We start from the raw sequence: 27147 nt of genomic DNA, 5'->3' as shown, positions 1-27147 counted from the left end.
TCGCTCGGATTTCCCAGTCGAGGGAACTCTCCTCCCTTGATTTCAGCATTAGGACTATGCATCCAGCTGTCCTGCTCCCCCCAAGCCAAAGGACAACAAAATGACCCATGTAAGGCCAAATGCCTGCTGTTGCAAAATTTTAATTTTGAGTCAAGAAACAAAAAGCCTAAAAATGGTTGATGTTCACTCATTCCAGGGCTTGTCTAAGTGTCCTGACAAGACAGCTGAGTGCTTCCTCCACCTCGCTGGACTCGTGGAAGTAAGGAATCAGGGAGGGAAGGTGGTGAACCAGGAAGTACCAAGAGAATGCCATTTGCACTTGCTGACTCGCTGTGGGAGAGGGGACACCTGACAGGTCTATGATGGTAGGAAAAGGAATAGAACCACTGACAATAACCCCTGAGGGCTGGCAGGGAGAGGGTGGGGAAATGACTATCCCGACCTGTCTGCTCTGATTTCTGACCACTGGCCACACAATCAAAAGACAGAACACAAAGGTGAACCGGTCCAGAGGTCAGCCCCAGAGGATACAGCAGGAGAGAGAACGTTAGAGAATGGATGTGGAGGAGCAAAAGCAGTCTGAGCAGCATGCTTTCCAATTCTTGCTAAAGGCAGATTGGCGTCTGCAGCTTATAACAAGGCAAACTGTTACAGCTAACAAAACGAAGTTCGAAGAGGTCAGGTTACTTTCTGAAGGTCACATGGGTAATACACGTAGTACTTGAAAACAAACATAATAAAGGAAATTCAAAAGTCCACAACAAGCCCGGTCAGTGTGGCTCAGTGGTTGAGCATTGACCAATCCCCAGGAGGGGGTGTGCAGGAGGCAGCCAATCAATGATCTTTCAACACTGAAGTTTCTCTCTTTCCCTTCCTCTCTAAAATCAATACAAATATATGTACATTGTAAAGCCCACAAGAATTAAACCAATCTAATATATGTGTCTGTATGTACACACAGAGACACACACACACACACACACAGACACACACACACACACAGAATACACAACCCCCAAAACAATCCTGGTATCCATAAACATGCAGTGATAAGAGGCTTTAGTGGGGAAAGGAAAACTCATTTGTCAAATTTAGAGTGGGGGGGATTATTAAAGATTTGAAGGGGAAATTAATTTAGATCAAATTATAGCATATATCCAAATTCCAATGGATTAAAGACCAAAATATCCCTACCACAAAACACGTGTGCACCCTTCCAATGCAATCAAAACACAGTATATTTTAAATCCAGATCCTATATCCAATCTTCCCTTCAATGTGGAGGAAAAGTCCTTTCCTTTAGGTTTTTCAAAAATGAGCTCCATACAACCATTCTCAGGAAGTTTCTGCAGCATATGCTACAGCAAAAGAGTGAAATAAGGAGAAAACACAGGATCCAGGAATCACTGGACTCTAACATGGAAGGGCAGCAAAAGAAATCCATGCTGGTACTTTATGCAGTAGCCCTGGTGAGCAGCCAGTCCAATGGAAGTAAACAGGACAAAGGGCACGTGAGTCCAGGAAAAGTAAATAAAAGTTCAAACTGATTATGAGCAATTGGAAAATATTAATAGGCATGCTACAGAGATAATTCAGGCATTTGGAAATAATTAGTAATAGAGATTCTGTTTATGTGAAACTAAAGGCCCGATGCACAAAATCCGTGCAAGAGTAGGCCTTCCTTCCCCCGGACGCCGGCACCTGGGACCCGGGCTTCCCTTGCAGCCCAGGCTTCATCCGAAGTTGTCCAGAAGGACATCCAGTCTAATTAGCATATTGCACTTTTATTATTATAGATATCCAGAACAGGCAAATCCAGAACAGAAAGCAGACTAGTGGTGGCTAGGTACCGAAGGGTAAAGGAGAATGGAGAATGGCTGCTTACTGGGTGTGGGGTTTCCTTTTGGGGTGATAAAAATATCCTACAACTAGGAAGTGGTAATGGTTGTACAACTTGAGAATGTACTAAATGCCACTAGACTACGCACTTTAAAACGGCGAATCTTATGCTGTATTTTACGTTAAAAAGATACAAAGTAAGCAATAAGGGCAATTATTAACTCCGGGGAAAATAAAACATTAGACAAGAAAGTAGGTGTGATTTTAAGGCATGACTAGGCTTGGTTTGTCTTTGCATATTCACAATAAATTAAATGACTATAGATTTAACCAAAAGCTGTGATATTCACAGATTTGAGGTAAGAGAAGGTTTATGTTTGGGGATGTGGTAATAAGCCACAAGCCAACAGACAATATCTACATTGACAAACTGAAAAATAGCGGTATGAGCTTATTATTTAGAAGGAGGTCAACAACAGCAGAGAAGGTGAGGGTGGCTTTAAGTGGGAACTGTGAGTGGACACAGGAGGGAACAGGAGCTGCCAGTGTTTGTTAGAAGCATTCTCGCCCCATTTGAATGTTTAGCTGCATACACGCAAATATTGCTTCTTTAAAAATACACTTTAAAAAGTAAGCAGAGAAATATTTGAAACCTAACTTTTTAACTTAAGTTGGAAAAACAATCAACAGATTTCATTAAATGAAAAGTCCCAAAATTGGATACATCAAGTTTCTGGGACTGAAAACAATGGCCTGTCACCTACCCTCTTCACACATCCTCTCGGGAACCTTTAAGACTAAGAAATGGTGATGAGGAAGCCGTGCTGAGTATGGAGAGGGTAGAAAAGGCAGAAATGGTATCAGTACAAAGGTCTACAGCAATCGGACAGATAAAATAAGTCAGGGGAACAAGATAAACAAGTGACCAAGCCAGGTGTAAGACAATGGGGTAGAGGGGACCACAGGAAGGGAAATGTACATGCATGTCCTTGTCTGGCAATACTGAAATAGAAACCAGCTTCCCTGATGGCAACCTTGTTTGAGTGAAGCCAACAGGAAAACGTTTGAAAGCGGCCAGGTTAGAACTGAACAGCAAGGACACTGACCCCTCTCGGTCCCTTCAGCGATCCCAGGGACAGAGCATGCCACCGAGAATGTCCTGCGGTGGCAGACACCCCTATTTGCTTTGAGAAAACTGCCTCATCACCATTGTGTGAATTCTTTCTTCATCAGGAGTGCTTCCCTCCCCAAAGGGAAGCCAAATGACCAAGTCTTCTACCCTCTTCCTATAGAACCAGAGTCAGGTTCCTAGGATCAGCCAACTGGATGCTCTCTCCGGGGACTGGAGACAGACAGCAAATCCTAAGCAGGAGTTGGCATGCTGATCACAAGCTCCTCCTGTCCAGTGTGGGCTGGGAACTGGCAGTAGGGCCACAGCACCAGATGCGGGCCGGGAGGGGCCGGAGAGCCAGCCAGGGCTCCAAGTAACTAGTAATCAGCAGTGCAGGATTCCTAGCAAAGCAAGCGCTTAAGATACATGGCCAGGAATAACACATACAAATACACAGTTTAACTTCTGTGGTTGAAGATACTAATGAGCAATTTTCATTCGTTAGGTCAGACAACAAAGAGAACCAATTTAAAAGTAAAGTTTTTTAAATAAACATTATGACAAATGTCCTCGTTGTTGGTAGAAATATGTAGAAAAATTATAGATTAGTTTCAAAGAAAGTTTTCAGAATCAGTTTAACTTGACTTCTACACCTCAGATTAAAGCTGCCAGCCCCCCCCCGCCCCCCCCACCCCCGCAACCATGCATTGGATATTCATTATTCCACAGTGGACACAACTTCATGGCTTCGTAGATACACAGGAGGATGAAAAGCCTCCTTAAATACCTAAAGAGAAATTATAATGTAAACATTTTTAATTAAAACAAACACTGATACTACTTTGGGTTTGGGATGCTTGTTTAGAAATATTATGCTGGGGGGAGGAAAAGAATATAGAAAATATTTTCATTAAATCTCAATTTCACAAAACAAAAATCATCTACTATTATATGGTTCCTAAAAATGTTTTAATAGTGCTTTACTTTCTTCAGACAGCCTTAGTCAGTAAATACGACAGAGCTAGGATACTTAACACTGACACAAGAAACCACAGCAAAGATCTTTAAAGTAAATGCCCACATTGCACAATTTTCTTAAGCAACCACTTGTATTAAAAAGTATAAATGTATCAATACGGAATAATCTATTTTAAACTTTAAAAATGGAAGGAAATTCGGCTTTTGGGAGGATCACCTTATGAGATATTAAAAAAGAACCCCTTGTTCAATAATGGGGGTAGACAAGTGTGCAGGTGTGTGCTGTGAACGGGGTGGGGAAGGGGGGGTCTGGAAACGCAGGATTCCAAGTACCTGATTCATTTGCTTTTTTGTGTGATTTTAATTTTTATTCAGTTATACGTTGTCCTGATTTGAAGTGAAATATCTCTATAGGATTAGCTATGAAAAATAGCACTCTATCCTGTCGCCAGCCCCCACCCCCCACATGCCTTCCCTGAAGCAATGATTCTTTGGGAATTTACCTATTTTTATAAGCCCAAATTGCTATCTCTTTCTTTTCTAATTTTAGGTATTACTGATTTTCCACTACTGAACATTAAGAACTGTTTGCCTCTCTAACCTCCTCACCCCTAACTTCTTCCCACCAACATGTTCTCAAATGGCCTATCATCAGCATTTGGCTTGATTCATATTCAAAGCTGACAGCAACATACCTAGGTGAGCACTGGTCACACAGTAACTTTCCTTTCTGGATAAATTTACGACTGCTTATTTTTTTCCATTTGCTTGCTTCTCTGTCATAACCCCAACTCTGTGCCAGCTGTGAAAATGCATCAGGTCATCTACAAATGTCGTCCTCAAAGGCATCTGCCCAGTCCAATCTGGCAGGAGTGCAATGGAGCACAGACCCCAGGAAGACAACTGCAGGAGCCATTTGAGCTCCACGGGGGCCTGGACTGAACCCCAAGAACTCCTGGGTGGCTTCCCCCGAGAAGGAAGCGACTCTCGCCAAAGAGCAAGTGCACCCTGCTGAGTTCACTCAACGCATGCTGCCACACACGCGGTCATTCCCCGAGAGCAACCACAGAAGGGCACCCGCAGAAGCCTACCAGCTAATGAGGATGGCCTGAGGCTGCAGAAGAAATCCATATACGTGCTCTCTATAGCATTCTGCACGGCAGGTGCCAGCTCCAGGGCAGGAGTGATAGCTACGTCCTCCCCACAAACCTCTCCTGTGGTGACACAAGCCACCGCGAGAAGAGAAGTCGCAATGATGATGAACACCTTAGTCATTCCACAGATGCTGTGCTATGGTCCCCATACATAAAGACATGCCCTCTTTCCATTGCAGGCCAGAAGAGGGCGATGCGAATCAAGGCTCACCAGAATATTCTTTACCTGCTCAGATGTTCCTGCAGCTACCGAGAAGATTCATATTTTATGTGTTCTGTTTTTCCAAATTCCTACACTGGCATGTATTATTTTTTCTAAATTATAATCATAAACTTTAAAAAATTAGTAACTACTAGTAACATAAAAATCCATTTTCCTGTCTTATACTAAATATGGCTATGCCATGACATTTTTTTTTTTTTAAATGAGTCTCTTGATTTAGTCAGGACCTCGGAGGCATAAAGGATTAGCCACTGTCATACTCAAAATGATGCATTTATTCAGGGAAAATCTTAATTTCTTTGTCTTCTTCAGAAGACAGAGCTGCAAGAAAACTTAGAAGACTTGAAGTAATGTCAACTTGAAGCACCTTTACTGAAACTTGATTCCTTGGGCCAGCGGAAGGTCCTTACTGTAGTTGATGGTACTGAGGGGAAAAAAATGAACAAAATTAAATGAAGGAGAGCATGTACATAATATCGAATATTTTTATGCCTTTAAAAAATGTAGCAGATCTATGTTAACAACGTGAAATGTCCAAATTGCAGGATGGTGAAGAAAATATCACAACAACCCTAGTATGAATCCAGTTTTATAAAAGAAAAAAAAAGGAGGAACACAAAAATCTGGAAAAACACACAGCATACATGTTATTCATAGTTTTTAGAGCACAAGAATATGGGGACTATAACAATCTTTTCCTCTCTCTCAATAACGTGTACTGAATTCAATAATGTATTGAATTAGCAGGAAAAACACAGATATTCATTCCCATTGTGATAAAAAGTAAGAACTATAATAATTGAGAAAATAAAAGCGTCCCTGTTAGTCAGTTATCTGGTAATCATCTCATTTCTCCTAAGAGGAAGAGTCCCATTAAATGGGCTCCCAAAAGGCCACAGTTAAGTGTTTTCTGCTTTAGATCTCAAATGCACAAGAAAAGGAAAAAGAACGTAAGTGACTTCAAAGAACGGGAATCAGGCAAAGACTTAGCAAGCCGTAGCCAAAAGCACTTCAGAAATTCCCAACAGGCACAAAGCACTAAGGCCATGAGGAGCCGAGGCTGAGAAACCCACCTGAGGTTACAGAACTAGTGGGAAGCAGTCAATGGGATGGGGATGGGTGTCCTTGGTTCCCCACCCCATGTTCTTTCTACAGCAGAACACCACAGGGGCCTGGCCCTACATACTGTTGTATTGCACTTGGGTAAAGCTATTTCTAACCATGGGGGCGGGGGGGCTGGGGGAGGCAAGAACAGTGTACATTTAAAAGAAACAACTCCTAGTCAAAATCTCCCAGAAGCCAGCTCCCTCACCAGCTACCCATGTGCTAGGGGATGAGCTACTCCAACTTTCAAGGGTCATGCTCGCTACTCAAAGAACTGGGATCCCCCTGCTTACTAGCCAGGCCCCCAAGCCCCTGCACACCTCCTCTCCTTCTGATTCTATAGGTAGCAAGGGTGGTAACTGCGCCCAAAGAGAAAACTAGAAAAGGACAGCTTCTTCCACTTTCTCCTGCTGGTGGACACCTCCCCTAGTGTCCTGTTCCTATGCTGTCTCTGGATAGAAATTACCAACGAGATGGTTTCATAGTTGGCTGTTGGGCACTAGCTAAAGCTGGACAAGAAAGTAGAAAAATAATAGTACAAAATGGAGGGGAGAGCGTGGAACATTAGAAAAATAAAATTAAATGGAAATGCATAAAGCCAGAGCAGAAAGGAGAAGAGTGTAAATGCACGTTGCAATAACTTTAAGCCCAAACCCATCTTCCCGAAGCCTTTCTTACCAAGTAGACCTTCTCATGTACTGTTTCCAGGCGTCACTGCCGGACTCCCTGCCACCACCGGTGTGCTTTTCTCCCCCTGGAGGAACACAAAGGCAGCTCAATCTCATCTCCTGGGCTGTTTCTTTCTGTGTGGGCTCCTACACTGAGGAGAAGACACCAAAAGGAGACTAGAGCTACCTGACCGGTTCCTGGACATTTAGCCCAATTTCCTTTGCACACAAATGGATAAAAGACAGAGACCAAAATAAACATGAAAATCGGAGGGGGAAAAAAATAAAAGGAATTAAGAGGAAACAGAAATGTGTCAGGAAGAAGGAAACCTTTTTAAAAAACTTTACCATTAGACCAAGGTGTTAAGAATAGAACCTCTATGCCAAAACCGGTTTGGCTCAGTGGATAGAGCGTCGGCCTGCGGACTGAAGGGTCCCAGGTTCGATTCCGGTCAAGGGCATGTACCTGGGTTGCGGGCACATCCCCAGTGGGAGATGTGCAGGAGGCAGCTGATCGATGCTTCTCTCTCATCGATGTTTCTAACTCTCTATCTCTCTCCCTTCCTCTCTGTAAAAAATCAATAAAATATATTAAAAAAAAAAAAAAAAAGAATAGAACCTCTGACAGTGGAAATGTTTTTATTTTCTCATTTATGATGATCTATGTGTAATTTTTTTTATAATATACATAAACTGCTTTTATAATAAAATATTTTAAATGTTAAATTAATATCCTCAGGTTATAAGAAGATAATGAATCCATGGAAATAAGAAAAGGATACTACTTAAAAGTGTGTCATCAAAGCACAAGAAATGTCTTGGTATTGTCTTTAATAACAGCAGAGGAGAAAAAACTTAATAGAAGGATTAGGAGAAAAATTTGAGGAAATTTCCCATATAAAAAACAAAAAGACTAAAGGAGGGAAATGATAAAATCAGACAATCAATTTTATCAAGAGATAACATTTAAATAATAGGAGTTCCAGAAATTAAAATAGAGAAAAATCAAAGGAAATTTTTTCAAAGAAACACTGCCAACGCACAATCAGAACGGAAAACTATGAGCTCCACTATCCAAGGACAGTCACTGGCCCACTAACTGGCCCACAGATACTTTTACAACGATCTCCACTGAGGCATGTTACTATGAAATTTCACATTTTTAAAAACAGGGGAGAAAGATCAGAAATCAAAGTGGATTGGGCTTTCCAACTACAATACTAGCAACCAGAAGACAAACAGCTCCAAAACTCTGAGGAAAAATTAATTCAAAACTGAACTACGCAGAAAAAGCATAGCAGGTCTGCTTGCATCTGGGCCCATAGCTGCTGCACAGTCCCCTACACTGATAATAAAAGTTCCCTGAATGACTGAGGTGCCTCATTGGGCCCGCACTGTTTCTGTACAATCAATGTGGTTTATGTTCAACACCTGCCTTCCTCTGAGAGCCTGGAATTTGGGGGATGTGCCAGGCAGAAGGCGCCTCCGTGACCAGGCCCCAGCAGAAGGCTTGGGTGCGGAGTCTGTCGTGAGCTTTCCTGGCAGACTACCTGTGCTGTCACAATCCCCTGCTGGGAGAAGTAAGCTCATCTCTTGTGCCTCCACTGGAGAAGACTCTAGTCCCGCCTTTCCTCTGGACCGCACCCCACACAACAGTGTCACATCGCTTATGGGGAAGAGAGGAATTAAGAAGGTTAATCGAGCACAGCAGAGGGTCTAAAGCTGCGACAGAGTGCCGTGAAGCACACTACTTAGAAAAATTGTACATTCAGAGTCAATTTATTATTTTCTTTTAGTGAGGATCTCAAAATGGTTGCCTCTGGGAAAGAAGGAGGGAGAGGAAGTGTGGGCAGAACTTCTTTTTCCATTCTAAAACTTTAAATTTTTTTAACATTAATGTGAGGGCTGAAATGAAGAAGAGTCCATAGGAGAGAGGAGGCATGGGCTGGACGCAGGGATGAAAGGATTACAGAAGGACAGACAGATGCATTCAGGCCTCAAATAGTGGAGGGCAAGGGGGACGGGATGAAATGAAAGCAGGAAACTTTTGTCAGAGTCTTCACACTGAAAAGTAATTATAGTTTTGTCTAAAATATAGGAAAGAATGACCCGAATTAAACTTTCACAAGGATTAATGAATGCTTGTTTTGCTTCTCTATAGAATTAAAGGCAATCTGTTTTTACTATACTTTGGGTCATTTTTAATAAGTAAAACAATAAATGACTGTTGGAAAGGTTTTTAAAATTATTACTATTATTAAGTTTAAGCACTGAGAACTCAAAGCATACAAAGAGAAAATGGGGGGAGGGGGGGCTGGAGGTGGAAATATATAAATAAATAAGAAATCGGAAACAGGACTCCGTGAAAAGAAACAACTTAGTATTTCATCTAAGATGAAAAATAACATTTAACATTTACTATGCCCACTTTGCCAATACAAACCAGAATTTTTTGTGTGGAATTTTCTGTCTTTAAAGCAGGAGTCTTAATTTTGGGGCGGTCTTAACTATCTCCCCAGAAAACAGATGCCAAGTCAGGGGTCCACACATCTCAGGCTGAGGGCCCTGCCCTAGCGTGACGCCACGGCTGAGAATAGAAGGCAGGGCCCTGGACAGTCACTCGGAATATGGAACGCGAGCTTTCTCAGGCATGTTAGGCAGGTAAGATGAGTATTTCAGTTTCTTGGTCAAACTTTTCTAAAAGCTACTACTGCTTTTCTTTTACTGCCTGCTATGAACTGAATTGTTCCCCTCCCCCATGAAGATGTGAAGCCCCAGCCTCCAATCACTCAGATTGTAGCTGAGCTCAGTAAACAAATGAATAAAAGACTTAAGTAGGTAATTAAGGTTAAATGAAGTCATAAAGTTAGGGCCCGAAGTCAATAGGACTGGTGTCCGTATAAGAGGAAGAGACACCAGAGGTGTGTGTCCAGAAAAAAGGCCATGTGAGGACACAGGAGGAAGGTGGCCTCAAGCCAGGAAGAGAGGCCTCAGGAGAAACCAAACCTGCCAACACCTTGACCTTGGACTCCAGCCTCCAGGACGGTGAGCAAATTCATTTCTGCTGTTGAAGCCACCTGGTCTGTGGTATTTTGCTATGGCAGCCCTAGCAGGCCAAGACACCGCCCAACACGGGAAAGGAGACACGTGCTGCACATACCGAAGGCGCCGCCAATCTCAGCCCCGCTCGTCGGAATATTGACGTTCACGATGCCACAGTCTGATCCTTTCGGTCTGTGTGTATAAAGGGAGGCGTGGTGAGAGCAACATATAGGAAAGTAAAAAATAAAACAAACAATCCAAACAAATTCTAAGACTTTCAGTGCCAAAGAATGGATTTTCAACTATGATGGTTTCATGTGTTTTTTTTAAAGTCCATCACCACACAAATCAGACTTACAGAGGTTTTAAAAATAAACAAGGTTATACCCAAGCCAGCGGAAGATTCTGCCCAAATCCTTGGTAAAGATGCTACTTGAAAGTCCCTGTTTTACTTCATTATTCCAGGCAAAGACTTCATCTTCGTTCTGAAAGGACACAGGGTTCGGGTCGAAGTTACTGTGAGACTCATTTCATGAGGTGCACCAGTATAATTTTAATGCAAAAAAGGAAACCAGAGTCACACGTCTATTTCTCTTACAGTGCCTTTGTAGGCTTTTCTCCCCAGCTGTACTTTAGGGAACAAAATCTTTCCTCGAGGCTCCCAGTACATTCTTCCATTCAAGCTATTATACATGAAATCTAATAGTTATTGAACTCTTACTAAGTGCAACACACTGACCACCACTTAGCATGCATTTAGTTAGTTATTCCTCACCCTCTGACACAGGTTTTCTATTATCCCCAATTTACAGATGAGGCAAAGGAGCCCCAAGAGGTTAAATTATTTGCTCGAGAGCTCATAGTCACACAAGCACACACTAAAAACATGAAATTTTACCCTCTAATCACCATATGTGAAACATGATGATACAATTTTAAGCAAGATGTTAGGAAATACAATCATGTGATTGCAATAAGGTGCGATTCTCCTTACTCCTCCACAGTCAATCACGGCACATTCAGACCTTGATTCAATCTCTAAATAGGATCTGGCAGGGCTGGGGCAGGAGACCCTGTAGTTCTCTTCATCTGCTACAACCGCCATAGCCTGTCCTCGGATACAGACTGCAACTGAAGATCTTTACGTTGCCCTCACTCTTCTCATTTCGTCAGCTGATATGTGGCTCTCAGTCTATCCCACTATCTAGTCCTTCTGCACAGAAGCCAGATTTTTGGCCCACTCGGCTCAGAATCAGGTGATACAGGAGATGAGGGCCACAATCTCCATAAATTCCAACAGTCTTGGTTTCCCTGGCAGCTTGCTTGACATGCTCTATAGTTTAAAGTGTTCATCCATCATATTTTACCTATAACTTTCAAATTTATACCAATCAGAAAGACTTTCTAAAACCTCCCTAGAGGCAAATCGAGACGAAACCGGTTTGGCTCAGTGGATAGAGCGTCGGCCTGCAGACTGAAGGGTCCCGGGTTCGATTCCGGTCAAGGGCATGTACCTTGGTTGCGGGCATATCCCCAGTGGGAGATGTGCAGGAGGCAGCTGATCGATGTTTCTCTCTCATCGATGTTTCTAACTATCTCTCTCCCTTCCTCTCTGTAAAAAATCAATAAAATATATTAAAAAAAAAAAAAGGGCAAATCGAGTGAAATTTAATACACCTTCATTTTCTCCTGGCCTTCTAATGTTTGTTTCAACATTAGACTAGAGAGAAGAGAGCCAGAACCCATTTTTTTACCTTGAATTTAAAGACATAAAGAATCGGCGCAAAAGTCTCTGTGTGTGCAATGGACGCATTGTGGGCAAGACCCGTCACAATTGTCGGTTCCACATAATTTCCAGGGCGATCCATAACCTTCAGCAGAGAAAGGAAATAAAAACAATGAAAGCATTTTGTTTTCTAGTACTTGTGGTCAGGTATCTTTGCTGATACTTATGAGAAAAAAGCCAACACCATTTTAGGTGAATTGTTTCTGCACAGTAACTTCCCATCATGAATGAAAATTTTCTCTGCCTCCTACTGGCTCTAACTTGGTCAAAGATAAAAAGGAAAAAAGAGAAATCAAGGATAGAGAGCTGTGCCATGTGTCACAGCCAAGTAGCATTGAAAAAAAGTTACAACTGATGATTTTAAAAATCACGTAACTTGCCCTAACCGGTTTGGCTCAGTGGATAGAGCGTCGGCCTGCAGACTGAAGGGGCCTGGGTTCGATTCCGGTCAAGGGCATGTACCTTGGTTGTGGGCACATCCCCAGTGGGGGTGTGCAGGAGGCAGTTGATGGATGTTTCTAACTCTCTATCCCTCTCCCTTCCTCTCTGTAAAAAAATCAATAAAATATATATTTTTTAAAAATCATGTAACTTTAAAATAGGTAATCTATACCCACTGTGTTATAGCTACATTGTATCCCCACCCCCAAATTCATATGTTGAAACCTTAACCCCCAGAGTGACTGAATTTGGAGACAGGGCCTTCATGGAGGAAAAGTTAAATAAGGTCACGTGGGTGGGGACCTAACCTCATGGACCTGATGTCCTTATAAGAGGAAGAAGCCAGAGCCCTCCCCCCTTCATGCAGAGGGAAGGCTGTGTGAGGACACCTCGTGCCGGAACAGAGGCCTCACCAGAAACCAATCCTGCCAGCACCTTTAGACTTCCAGCCCCCAGAACTGCGAGAAAAATAAATACCTGCTGTTTCACCCATCCAATCTATGATATTTTGTTATGGCAACCACAGCAAACTAATACACATTGTACAAAAATCAAAAGCTCCAGAAGGATAGAGTGTAGACATTCCTAACTAACTTCCATGTAATCAGATTACTAATTCCTGTCCACTTAGTGATCACTTCTCCTTCCATACCCTACTGATGCCCACAGCAACCTGCCCTGTTAGGGGGTCGGCTCTCCGGTGTGCCTGTGTAATCCTGCATCAGCCTCTGAGCATATGTTTACCAAGAGTCAGCTAGATGTACTCCCAATCCTGGGCATGGCAGCTGTTAGCTGTTACTTTAATGCTACATTGTGTTGCATAACTTAAATAAATATTACACAAGGAAAAGGGAGCTATTTCTATAAAACTTAAGTTAAATGTTTCAGGAAAAAACTCTGCCGAAGCTGGTTTGGCTCAGTGGATGGAGCGTCGGCCTGTGGACTGAGGGGTCCCAGGTTCGATTCCGGTCAAGGGCATGTGCCTGGGTTGCGGGCACATCCCCGGTGGGGGATGTGCAGGAGGCAGCTGGTCGATGTTTCTCTCTCATCGATGTTTCTGGCTATCTCTCTCCCTTCCTCTCTGTGGAGGTTCAATGGAATATATTTAAAAAAACAAAAACAAAACAACAAAAAAAAACACACAAAAAAAACCTCAACAAAAGTAACAAAAAATACATAATATTCATATACAAGCTGTCCAATGAGATGTGGGTGTGTCAATGGTAAGACAACTAGAGAGGAGTCTTCTCTCAGATAGCTTTGCAAGAGACTCATCTCAGTGGATATTAAAGAAAGTGAAACTAAAGTCCAGCCAGCATGGTTCAGTAGTTGAGCGTTGACCTATGAACTAGGAGGTCGAAGTTGATTCCCGGTCAGGGCATATGCCTGGGTTGTGGGCTCAAACCCCAGTGTGGAGTGTGCGGAAGGGAGCTAATCAATGATTCTCTCACATCACTGATGTCTCTCTCTCTCCCCTTCTCCCTTCCTCTATGAAATCAATAAAAATATATTTTTTAAAAAGAAGATGAGCCCTATCGGTTTGGCTCAGTGGATAGAGCATCAGCCTGCGGACCAAAGGGTCCCAGGTTCTATTCCAGTCATGGGCACATACCTTGGTTGCAGGCTCCTCCCCGGCCTGGGGCCCTGGTCAGGGCTCCTGCAGGAGGCAACCAATTGATGTGTTACTCTCACATCGATATTTCTCTCTGTCTCTCCCTCTCTCTCTTCCATTCTCTCTAAAAATCAATAGAAAAATATCCTCGGGTGAGGATTAACAAAAACATACAAACAAAAAAATAAATAAATAAAGGTGATTAAATGTTTAAAAAGAAAATGAAACTAAATTGTAGATAATAAATTACTGGTATAGCTTATGCAAGGATGAAGACAAATGCCTACCACACATGAGAAAACTGCTTTGACTACATCTAAAGACTCAAATGTAGCTGTCTGTGTTAAATTAAAATGTTTTTGGTGTGTATTTTTTTGATTCTCGATCTCACTTGACCTTTTAAAATAACCATTAAATACGATTCTAATTACTGTAGTACAAAATCTTCTACAGTATCATGAAGGTCTCCCTCCATACAAGTTCCTAGAGACTCAATTCAAAGGCAACCACAGCCCTGAGATTCTTGTGTGTCCTTCCAGAAATTCCCATGCAGTTCACGATGTCATGGTTTAAAGCATGTATCCCCCTTACAAAAAGGAGAAGGAAGAGGGCAGTCGGGGACCTGTCACCCAGGGAGAGGTGGAAATCTCACTGCCGAGCTCCGGGCTGTCCTCACCTTGCCACCGTAGACCACGGTGCCTCCTTCTTTCTTGGCTGCCTCCACTGCTCCAAGAAACATGTTCACTGCCTGTTTGGTGTGGAGTGGCCCATAGAGAACGTTAGCTGGAGAGAAAAAGGCATGTCCTTCATTGTCCTTTAAATGGCAGTATTTTATTCTTATAACAGCTTTCCCAAGGAACCAATCCCTTCCTATGTCCTCTCGGTTTAGAACAGTATCTGCAACCTTTTTCTGTCAAGGGCTAGACAGTAAATATGTAATGCGTCAGATGACATATGTGGTCTCCGTCACAACCACTCAATTGGCCACTGCAGTTGAAAGCAGCCACAGAACATAGGTAAACGAGTAGGGTGGCCATGTCCTGACACACTTTCTTTATAGAAACGAGTGGCAGGCCAAAATGTGTGTATCAACCCCTGGTTTAGATCAACCAGTGTGCGCCTGTTCATTCATTGCAGGGTGACCACTCTCTAGGTCCTAGAGAGCAGTTCTCAACCTTCCTAATGCCGCGACCCTTTAATACAGTTCCTCATGTTGTGGTGACCCCCAACCATAAAATTATTTTCGTTGCTACTTCATAACTGTAATTTTGCTACTGTTACGAATCATAATGTAAATATCTGATATGCTATATGTGTTTTCCAATGGTCACGACCCACAGGTTGAGAACCGCTGCCTAGGAACTTCACAGGCTCAGCAATTGGTGTGCAATTTACAGGGGAGAGCCTCATGCCACCCATGGACAGCTGCCAGAAAGCAGAGCGTTACAAGTGAGCCCAGGAAAGAGGAAGAAGGAAGGCAGGTAGGCTCAGGAGGAGGTGGCCTTGTAGCAGGAAGCTAGTTGCGGGACGATCTGGGTGAAGAGCTTTCCCAGCAGAGAGAACAGCAGGACAGCCTGGGACCCCAGCACTGAGAGGAGTCTGGAACACTGGAGTTCAGGAAGCCCAGAGGCAGAGGTTGGGAGGTAGGAGCCCGGGGACAGAGGTCAGGAGGTAGGAGCCCAGGACAGAGGTCGGGAGGTAGGAGCCTGGGGACAGAGGTCAGGATGTAGGAGCCCGGGGACAGAGGCCAGGAGGTAGGAGCCCAGGGACAGTGGTCAGGAGGTAAAGGGGGAGGCAGCATAGGTCAGATCACACAGATGGTGAGCCTGCTAAAGAAAGAGCAGGAAAAAATCTAGATTTTAGTCAAAGAGCAAAGAAAAGTTACTGGAATATTTAAAATAAGAGTGAATCATCTAATCCAAGTACATTTAAGAAAATCACTCTGGTCACTGTGGAAGGCAGAGGTAAAAGCAGGAAGTGTGTCTGGTGACTCCTGCAGCCTTCCATGAGAGAGGACGGTGGTGGCTTAGAAGAGGGGAACAGGCGTGAAGAGAGAAGAGCTCATCACACCCATCCCAGCTGCACACTACGCCCCGGGGAACCCCCGAGCCCACACCAAGCACTCTAGATCCGGACCTAGGAGCAGACGTGTCACCCTCAATGCCCTATAACCTGCTCTGTGTGCCCCCAGTCCTCTCAGGAAAGAAAGTTCAGAAACACCTGTCAACCAGATACTCACAGTCCCATGGGTTCCCGACCCGGATCTGTGCATAGGCCTTTTTAAGTCTATTTACAACTTCATCATGGATGCTCTCATGCAAAAACTAAGTGAAAAAAGAAATACGCAAGGGAATTGTCAAATAAATGTACAAATTTGTTAACAATGTACAGTTTTTCTCAATAGTGCTAATTTATAGTTCATAATAAATTTTGAAAAATTGTGATCTCTAAAACATATGCAAGTACAAGTATGTTTATTTTTGTAATTGTATAATTTCTAATTTTAATTGTTTACTACATGAAGATAATAATTTCCTCTAGGTGGCTGTTAGAACAAAACCATGAGACAAGTCTTGATCAGGTCTCTAGGGATCCATTTGACTAAGCTTTACAATCAATTATGCCTGTTTCTATTCTAGAGGGCTGGATAACTTAAGCAGCAGAAAGCCTAAGTATACCTATCCCCCAACTATGCCTGCATGAGTCATGGCAAACACACACCACAGTGATCTGTCACCTGACCTCTGCTGCCGTGTGACCAGGTGCTCTCAGCCTCAGGCCAAGATGTCCAGAGTGAGGCCTTACTCAGGTGAGGACATGCCTTGGACTCACTCTGGGTAGGACCATGAGCTCCATGCTATGTTCCCAGTGGCGGAGGTGAGCTCGTCTAGCCATCCGTTCTCTGAGTTGGTCTCCATAGGGCAAACATATTGACATTATGAGTAGTACTTTAGTCTGTAGTACTGCAATAGATTTTTCTACATATCACTTAAATGTTCTATGGAAATCGATTTGGGCAATGACTAATAATAGCTTCTAACTTTTTAACACTAAATATAAAGCATGTCCTGGCTGGTGTGATTCAGTGGTTGAGCGTTGACCTATGAATCAGGAGTTCACATGTCAATTCCGGTCAGGGCACATGCCTGCGTTGTGGCCTCGATCCCCAGTAGAGGGCGTGCAGGAGGCAGCCAATCAGTGATCATTGATGTTTCTCTCTCCCTCTCCCTTCCTCTCTGAAATCAATAAAAATGTGTGTGTGTGTATGTATATACATATATATATGTATATACATACACACACACACACATATGGCATGGCTATATATATTTGCTCTAAGACACAAAGGAAAAGAAAAAATTGGCTGAATAGAGAAATGCTCCTTTTTTGGCATTTCATAGTTTGTCATATTATTAAGATTACTAGAGGCCCGGTGCACAAAATTCATGCACGGGGGGGGGGGCAGAGGGAGGGTCCCTCAGCCTGGCCTGCGCCCTCTCACAGTCCAGGACCCCTCGGGAGATGTCCGCCTGCCGACAGGCGGACATCCTTCTTGCAGTCCGGGACCCCTCTTACTGCCCATCTGCAGCAAAGGTGAAACAGGCTCCCGCCACCACTGCACTCACCAGCCATGAGCCCTGTGGGAGCGCACTGACCACCAGGGAGCAGTGCCTGCATTGAGCATCTGCCCCCTGGTGGTCAGTGTGCATCATAGCGACCATTCCACTGTTCAGTCCATTTGCATATTAGGGTTTTATTATATAGGCTAACCATTTTTAAAGAACTCATTTTCTTCTCAGCATTAATGGAATAAATGTTTAAATTTAATAAACTGTAAATGCTTTATGAATATTGTGTCTTAGATCTTTTTTGAGAATTTCAACTGAGTAATGTAAAAACAAAAAAAGGTGTTCTTTTGTTGTAAAATACAGGAAAAATGAATATGTTTTGGGAAAAGACTTAATTTTCATATATCTTTTATTTTTGTTAATTTAGACTATATCAACCTTATGAAGAATTTGTTCAGATGCACTGTGGGTGAGAGTAAAAACCCAAAATCAATTCCTCTGTAATTCAACTGTAAACTGTTTTTTTAATTACAGGAGGAAAACTTAACACTAATGATTTAAAAATGACAAATGTAGCCAAATTTTGAGCCTAACCAAACTTGTCTAGTTGTACACAGTTTTTTCATTACCAAGAGAGTCATGAAAATCAAGGATATATCTGACACAAAACTTGAAACCCAGCCCAAATCTGAGTTAATTAACATTAACCCTACTCATGCTGAAGCTAAACATCATCTCCTTATATGCACACTAGAGGCCCAGTGCATGAATTTGTGCATGGCTGGGGTCCGGCCGGCCTGCCCCGATTGTTGGCCAACCTGCCTGGCCCCTGATGGGGGGGGGGGGGGGGGTAGGGGGATGGTTGGGAGCAGGGCCAGCCAGGCGGAGGGGCCGCAGGCGGTTGGCCGGCTGGCCCTGACCCCTGGTCGAACTCCTGGTCAAACTCCCAGTTGAGGGGGCAATTTGCATATTAGCCTTTTATTATATAGAATATTAATGTCTTATTTATGTATGTATTTATTTATAAAGAGAGAAAGCACATACATAGTCATTTGCTTTTCAATAAGCCATGTCATGCCGAAACCGGTTTGGCTCAGTGGATAGAGCGTCGGCCTGCGGACTGAAGGGTCCCAGGTTTGATTCTGGTCAAGGGCATGTACCTGGGTTGCGGGCATATCCCCAGTGGGAGATGTGCAGGAGGCAGCTGATCGATGTTTCTCTCTCATCCATGTTTCTAACTCTCTATCTCTCTCCCTTCCTCCCTGTAAAAAATCAATAAAATATATTTTAAAAAAATAAATAAATAAATAAACCATGTCATATCAAGTCAAATCTAAGACTTGACTTACAAGACAAAAATTAAAATCTCTAAAATGCTTTTATAAGTAAAAGCCAAGGCTGTCTATCTTTTTGCTAACAATTTTAGAACTTGTCAAATATTAAGCTTGCTTTAGTCTCTAAGTGGCATTGGACTTTGTACATATTGTGCTGGATGTGGGACTGAAAACAGTCTCACCTCCCAGTCCAAGTCCAACCAGTTAGAGAGAAACCGCTTTTATCCTAGGCTGGAGGGTAAGACAGTCCCTGGCTGAGAAGAGAACAGGGCCACATCATTCGCCATCTAGCACGATGGGTAGGAAGTACTTCTACGACAATTTGAAGAGCAGGACAACCTCACATGCCTATACACACACACTCACCAGGCGCCTCGCAGTGGTGCACCTCTGGCCGGCTGTCCCCACGGCGGCAAAGAGAGCTGATGGAACCACTAAGCTGAGGTCCGCATCCTCAAACGCTTAGAGAAGCACAAACACACACCCATTAGTGTTGTGAAGTAGGCAGACAAGGTGCCTGCTAAAAAGATTACATGAGAATTGAGAGATGGCCCCATGGCCTTCATCCCAGGACAGATGTGCATGGAGGCTCTCGCTCCTCTGACCTCTTCACCTTTCATGCCTCCCAGTTCCTGATACTAAGCCTGCTCTGCAGCCTCCTTGAGGTCTCCTCTCTAAGACCACCATTCTTTTTGTCAGCTTTCCTTCTCTCCAGTCTCAACCCCGAGGCCCACCTTGATGCCATCTTCCACGCGCCCGTGGAGAGCGGGGGAAGCTTCGGACCATCGCCCTGCAGACTGGCTCGCTAGCATCTACCCCACCCTGCACCAGTCCAGGCCCCGAAATATTCGTGTTGCTCCTACAGAAGTGTGTCCAAATTTCTGAAACCCCTCGCACTCTTCACTCCTTCTCTGGATTACCTCACCCCACTTAGTGACCACACGCGGAGGGCCCTTCCCAGCTTCCTCTGCTCCTCTGAGGGACCGATGCAGTCATTCTAATTCCTCTGCTTCTGTGCATTCCTTCCTCACCCTCAGGAGAAAAACTAGCCCAGTCTTTACAAAGTTAACCCTTCCCTTTATATGACTCGTAATTCCTTCCTTCTTACCCCTTAGAGAAACTTACAGACATGATTCCCTCTACATCTTCCATTGTCCCTTTTCCAAACTAACAGCATTCCCAGACTAGCATGATGGGTAAGAAGGGGGTTTGTGCAACCAAGCAGACCCCGGGTTCTTGTCGGTTTCCACCACTTTTTAGTTGTGTTATTTTACCTTTTTAAGCCTCAATTTCCTCAGCCATAAAATGGGATAATGTCTGGGGTACTAATGGGTGAAAGCAAGGAGGTAAGGAAAGAGCAGTATTGTGGGGTCTGTCTGCCAGGGTATCAATGCTGGTTCCACCACCTCCTGGCCCGTCACTTGGGCACATACCATGCTCACTTTAAGCCTCAGAGTGTAACCTTCCAATGAGATAAATAATGGTATCCGCCTCATGGGGTTATTGTGGGGATTAAATGAAACAACGCATATGAAACCAGCTGAGCACCCAGTGCTCACTGAGTGCTAACTACATTTTTAAATGAACTCACTCTTTAAAACTGCATTAGAAGTTCATCTTGAATAAACCCTTTGCCATCTACTTTTAAAATTTCTGGCATACACCACAAATGTGCAAGCATTTAAACACGATGGAGATGGCAATGTACAAATTAGCAAGTGTGCTTTTTATCACAAAACCCATGCTTTTATTGTCTCAACCTACTGATGGTCATTATATTATCCAATTACACTAGTAGACTATTTCCTTTTGTGCCAATTAATTGACAAACAGACTTATGCAATGACCAAGTCTACAGGTGAATGATTAAAATGCCTTAAGGGAGTGTTCCTTCTCAGTTATAAAAGCACCAAATATTCCACAAAAGACAAACTAATGTTTTTGAAATCTAATGAAAGTCACATAAGAGTTACTTTTTCTAGAGACACACGTGGCCAGTTTTCAGAAGATGGGAGAAGGGAAAACAAGGAACAATGCCACATTAGGAAGTCTTGCACACACGTTCTAAACCCAGATTACGTTTTCCAAACACGAACACCCTTCCTTCCTTATTATCTCTGCCTTCAAACCATGTGTCCTGTCTCATAAGTAAAGTTCCTGAAGGTGTGAGTCAGGCCTTAGGCACGTACAAAAACAGACCAGACGAGCTCCTACAAGTGCTATATACTCAGGACAACTATCGAAGATATTCTTAATGGAAAACAAACAAAAACACAGAGCAGCCTTACCGATAATGGCATTATTTCCTCCAAGCTCTAACAAGCTTCTCCCTAAAAACATATAAGCACACATTAATGCCTATTTTAGTATTTCATGCACACTGACAGATGGCCTCAAATCATAATCTACCCCAGTTATGTTTTAATTTATTTTCTGATTTAAAACATAGCATGAACATTGAATCAATGAAATATTTCCTGATTTTAATAATTATACTGTGGTTATATGACACAATGTACTTGTTGCTCAGGAAATACACTGAAATACTTAGTGGTAAAGGAACACAGGTTTTCAACTCTTTTCAAATGGTTCAAAATAACATGCAACCACCATATATGTGTGTGCATATGTGCGAGTGTGCATTTGTGTGTGTGTATGTGTGTGTGTGCTACTGGTGAAGGGACAGAACGGAACTTGAAAGAACTAAGCAGAACTAAGCAGAAATGCACCCTCCTCCCTCTTCAAGGACGAAGCAGGGACATACTCTTCTCCCTCTCCTCTATCTTGTCTTGCAAGGCTGGGCCCTCAGCCCAAGCCGCCCCCCCCACGAGAGTGACCACAAGAATGCTGGTATTGTCCTAACTCTCCGAACCACCCATCTGAGTGGACCAATGAAGCTCCAGAAATGTAGCTACGGTCCTAATAAGGCTACAGTGGAGGACGGCTCCAACCTTCAGAATGTGATGGTCACTTCCTGACCCTTATGCTGTAAAACCCTGACCAAGCTCTGTAACTCACACCACCCCTAAAGCCCACCCCAAATAGCTAGCCCTATATAACCTTGGTTCTCCTGGGACACTCTCTCTTGCCTCACTGCTGCGCCGGATAGAGGCTGGGAGCCAATTCTAGAATTGATCAATAAAGACTCGTTGCTTTTGCATCGGAGGAGGCTCCCTGGTGGTGGATTATTGGGGACCCCGAGCTCTGGGCATAACATTTTGGGGGCGCGTCCGGGATCCCCAAGAAAAACCCACGAGGGACCCCACTCCGAGAGTCTGCTTTGCATCGGAGGGGGCTCCCTGGTGGTGGATTGTTGGGGACCCCGAACTCTGGGCATAACACTGGAGAAAGAGAAAATTAAAACACAAATGGGGCAAAAATGTAAGCAATTGGTAATCTGGTTAGGGCTATATAGAAATTACTGTGTGTCTTATAACTTTTCTCTAAGTTTGACGTTATATCCAAAAAAAAACCAGTTAGTGTTAATGGTGCAGCCACTATGGAAAACTATATGGCAATGTCCCAAGAAATTAAAGACAGTATTACCATATGAATGATCTAGCAATTTAACGGCTGGATATAGGGCCAAAAGAAGTAAAAGCAGGGACTCAAACAGACATTTGTACCCCATGTTCACAGCAGCATTATTCACAACAGCTAAATGGTGGAAGCAACTCAAGTGTCCACTAAAGGATGACTGGCTAAAAATCCTATCTAACAAAAGGGTAATATGCAAATTAACCATCACTCCATCACAAAGATGGTGGTTCCCATAGCCACAAGATGGTGGCGCCCAGTCCTCTCAGCCCTGCCAGAGTCCCTCAGTCCTGGGGGGGCGGCCACTGCGAGGGGGCAGCATGAGCGGCCTGGCGGAACGCTTGCTTCGTTGCCGTGGCGACGAGGCAAGCATTCTACCCTGGCCTCGGAGGGCCTCTGGGCAGCGGGCACAGAGTAGCAGGGGCGTGGAGAGGGGGACATGCTTGCATCGTTGCCATGGCGACAAGGCAAGCGTTCTGTGGTCCAGAGGCCACAGAGAGCCTCTGGGCAGCAGGCACGGAGCGGCCAGGCCCCACAGAGAGCTACTGGCGCATGGGTTTGTGCACAGGGCCACTAGTGTGTATATATATAAAATGAAATAGTATTCAACCTTAAAAAGAATGAAAATTCTACAACATGGATGAACCTTAAAGACATTATGTTAAATGACTTGAGCCAGTCACAGAAAGACAAATATTGTGATTCTGGTTAGATGAGCTCCCTAAAAGAGTCAAGTCCACCGAGACAGAGAGTAGAATAGTAGCTGCCAAAGGGTCGGGCGGAGGCAGAAACGGAGAGTTGGTTTTAATGGACACAGAGTGTCCATTGGGAAGACAAAAAGAAAGTTCTGGAAATGGATACTGGTGACGGTTATACAACAATGTAAATATACTTAATGCCACAGAACTGCACACTTAAAAATAGTTAAAATGGTGAATTTTTATACATCTTATCACAATAAAAAGGTTTAACAATTATGTGCTCATTGTAGAAAATTATTTTTTAAAAGGAACAAAATGTATCAAGCAGGCAAAAAGCTATGGCCCATAGGTCACCATGAAATCTGTCCTTACACTTTGGTATAGTGCCTTCCAATCATTTCCCTGTGCGTTTACATTTAGTTGAGATCAAACTATCTAATTAACTTTGCTTTATTTTCTGGTTAATATCTCATTACTTCTCCTTAAATTATTAGCTGTTAAAAGAAACAAACAGCCCTAACCGGTTTGGCTCAGTGGATAGAGCGTCAGCCTGCGGACTGAAAGGTCCCAGGTTCAATTCCAGTCAAGGGCATGTACCTTGGTTGCGGGCACATCCCAGTAGGAGGTGTGCAGGAGGCAGCTGATTGATGTTTCTCTCTCATCGATGTTTCTCTCTCTCTCTCTTCCTTCCTCTCTGTAAAAAATTAATAAAATAAAAAAAAATATATATATATATATATATATATATATATATATATATATATACATATATATATATATATATATATATATATATATATAAAATCACCTGGCTGTGATAGCTCAGTGGATTGAGCATCATCCCATGGACCAAGAGGTCCTGGGTTCAATTCCCAGTCAGGGCACATGCCTGGGTTGCAGGCTCGATCCCCAGTAGGAGCGCGCAGGAGGCAACCAATCAATGAGTCTCTCTCATCATTGATGTTTCTATCTCTCTCCCCCTCTCCCTTCCTCTCTGAAATCAATAAAAACATTTTTTTAAAAATCACTGCATAGTATCCATCATGATGATGTACCAAATTTTATTTAGCTACTTCTCTAGTGTTGAATATATGGACTGTTGGATATCTACCTCTTACCTATGTAGGTCAGGGCCAAAGGGCATGAATATTAGGGCTACTATATACATTGTCAGCTTACATTCCAGGCAATTACACAGCAGGCTATGAATGCCATTCTGACCTTACACTCCCAGCATAAAGATTTTAAATTTATTTGCCTCAATTTTAGAGCTGTGTTTGCCACACCATTTGAACATACATTTATTTTTCCTTAAATGCACTTTAAAATCAGCTTCTATGCAAATCACTTTTATTTATTTGTGGTATCAGGAGTGTATGTGACAGCAGCAGAGGTCCTCACTTCCACGCTCTAAAACAGCCATGCATCAATGCGTGTTGATGATAAGGGGAGAGGGCTGCTCTTACCAAGTCACTGAGTGCCCCGTCAGCCCGAGTCTCTGCTGCAGCCCTGATCTGGTGACAGCTTGCTGGCTATGGCAGAGCACTACCCGAGATGGCAAGAGAAGGGGAGGGAACAGAAGATTCCACACCTCACATCAGCTCCTCCTGCCTGGCTTCAAGTGCTGTGCGGCAGAAGAGAAGGGACCTACACTTCCTACATCTTTCCAATTCTCTCTCTGCTCCCTAACCACACTCCTGCAGCCAGCCCCCTCCATAAAAAGCACCTGCAACTTAAGATATTTTTCTTTTTTTTTATCATAATCCATTTAACTAATAGTACTACTTAAGAGAGAACAACTAACTACTACTTCAAATAAGAAGGGAACAGGAGCCCAGCCGGGGTAGCTGAGCATCAACCTATGAACCAGGAGGTCATGGTTTGCTTCCCGGTCAGGGCACATGCCTGGGTTGTGGGCTAAATATCTGGTAGGGAGTGTGTAGGAGGCAGCCAATTGATGATGTTTCTCTCTCATCGATGTTTCTATCTCTCTATCCCTCTCCCTTCCTCTCTTATAAAAATCAACAAAAACCCATTTAAATAAATAAATAAATAAAAACAATGCCCCAAAAACAAAAGGGCTGGATTACCTAGCAATAGCTAGAAATGAGTCAATATTACCCTTTCAAACCCTCTATAACAGGAGTGGGCAAACTTTTTGACTTGAGGGCCACAATGGGTTCTTAAACTGGACCAGAGGGCCGGAACAAAAGCATGGATGGAGTGTTTGTGTGAACTAATACAGGTTAACACTGCTGCTGGTGAAGGAGCAGAGGGGAGAGCAAGAGAACCCACCGCTCTTTCGGCTCCATGGGCCGGGTAGAACAGCCAAACGGGCCGGATCCGGCCCGCGGGCCGTAATTTGCCCACGGGTGCTCTATAATCAGCCATAAAGTAGAGTGTACAAAGCTATGTTTATATAAATGAGGGAACAGATTTAAATCTTCTATTCCACATTCGCTATAGGTCCTATATTCCTGTCTAAATTGTGAGTTTTCTTTTTTTAATTTGCCAAATAGGCCTGACAGAACTTGATACATTTTATATGATTTTATTACAGTCATTTAGAAAGAAAAATGACATTCTTTTCCAAATTATGCTATTTAAATTTGCGATTGCCTAATATTAACCCACTAATAACTGTACCCTTGCCCTAACCGGTTTGGCTCAGTGGATAGAGCATCAGCCTGCGGACTCAAGGGTCCCAGGTTTGATTCCGGTCAAGGGCATGTACCTTGGTTGCGGGCACATCCCCAGTAGGGGGCGTGCAGGAGTCAGCTGATCGATGTTTCTCATCGATATTTCTAACTCTCTATCCCTCTCCCTTCCTCTCTGTAAAAAATCAATAAAATATATTTTTTAAAAATAAAATAAAATAACTGTACCCTTTTCTTTTACTTGGACATTCAGATAAACATGGCTGGTATCTCTATGGAAAGGGTCAAGAAAAACAAAACAAAAAACTTTTCAATTTCACATCCATACCTCTGTGGGAATCGAAATCATTAGAAAGCCAACACTTACCAAACCTCTCCTGCACCATCAGGGCCACTTGTTTGCCCACCTGAGTGCTCCCGGTGAAGGACAGCAGGTTCACTCGCTCATCCTTGGCCATCGCTGTGCTGCAGAACAGACAGGTCACTCAGAGAAACCCAGCAATGGCGCCACCTAGTGGTACCAGCTAGAAAACCCTTACATGGGCTCTTGGAAAGGCAGTCTAAGTTACAGGAGAGCAAGGGAAGGTCTTCATGAAAATGAACTATATTTTCACAAGTAGAACCATGTAATACAATGAGCTAACCTCTTCTGAGCTCTCTATAAACAGAAATCAATTTGAGGACATCGCTAAGAATGATAGTCCTGCCCTAACTGGTTTGGCTCAGTGGATAGTGCGTCAGTCTGCGGACAAAAGGTCCCAGGTTCGATTCCAGTCAAGGGCATGTACCTTGGTTGTGGGCACATCCCCAGTAGGAGGAGGTGTGCAGGAGACAGCTGATCGATGTTTCTCTCTCATCGATGTTCCTAACTCTCTATCCCTCTCCCTTCCTCTCTGTAAAAAACCAATAAAATATATATTAAAAAAAAAAATGATAGTCCTTTCTGTCCTAAATGGGTGACTGACAATGTGACCTTAGCATTTCCTCGATGAGATTCCCAGTTGTTTTACAGACTCTTAAACTATTAATTCTTCAAGAATTAAAAAGCTAGATTGTAGGAAACATCCTAAGTATCCCTCGTGGAAGATGATGTATAAAGGCTATGCTAGGAGTTCCAGTTGCTTCTAAGGAACGTAGACCAGACACTATAGATTTGCTCAGTTTGGCGCTTCAAAGGGCTTGGTGTGGGCCAACCAGGCAGCCACAGTATCAGTGCGATATACAGCATGAACAGCTTGATGAATGTAGCCATGTAGGCCTCCCCAGATTCAGCCCAGCAAACACAGGCACCGATACCCAAAGCAGTGGTTCCGTAATGCACACCTACACACTAATGCAATTCTTTGGGCTACTCTAAGGCCAAAGGCAAGGATACCCAGAAGATTCAGAAC

General features: G+C 43.4%; 1 protein-coding gene across 2 annotated transcripts in view; it reads right to left on the bottom strand.

Annotated features, from left to right (window-relative positions):
- Positions 1 to 5562: 5562 nt before the first annotated feature.
- ALDH7A1 (aldehyde dehydrogenase 7 family member A1) overlaps positions 5563 to 27147 on the bottom strand; it is a 42988-nt gene continuing 21403 nt past the window's right edge. For both annotated transcript variants that reach the window (XM_059693737.1, XM_059693738.1), the window contains 10 exons: positions 26124 to 26221; positions 21150 to 21191; positions 19228 to 19322; positions 16198 to 16282; positions 14635 to 14741; positions 11874 to 11990; positions 10507 to 10604; positions 10238 to 10311; positions 7088 to 7163; positions 5563 to 5729 (listed from right to left, as the gene is read on the bottom strand). In XM_059693737.1, coding sequence (XP_059549720.1) covers positions 5675 to 5729; positions 7088 to 7163; positions 10238 to 10311; positions 10507 to 10604; positions 11874 to 11990; positions 14635 to 14741; positions 16198 to 16282; positions 19228 to 19322; positions 21150 to 21191; positions 26124 to 26221 — 847 coding nt within the window. In that variant the 3' untranslated portion in view covers positions 5563 to 5674. The remainder of the gene's footprint in view (positions 5730 to 7087; positions 7164 to 10237; positions 10312 to 10506; positions 10605 to 11873; positions 11991 to 14634; positions 14742 to 16197; positions 16283 to 19227; positions 19323 to 21149; positions 21192 to 26123; positions 26222 to 27147) is intronic.

The sequence above is a fragment of the Myotis daubentonii genome, chromosome 4 (assembly GCF_963259705.1).
Source record: "Myotis daubentonii chromosome 4, mMyoDau2.1, whole genome shotgun sequence".
Classification (NCBI taxonomy): Eukaryota; Metazoa; Chordata; class Mammalia; order Chiroptera; family Vespertilionidae; genus Myotis; species Myotis daubentonii.
Note: the sequence above shows the minus strand (reverse complement) of the source record. Positions and strands in the feature narration are given on the sequence as shown.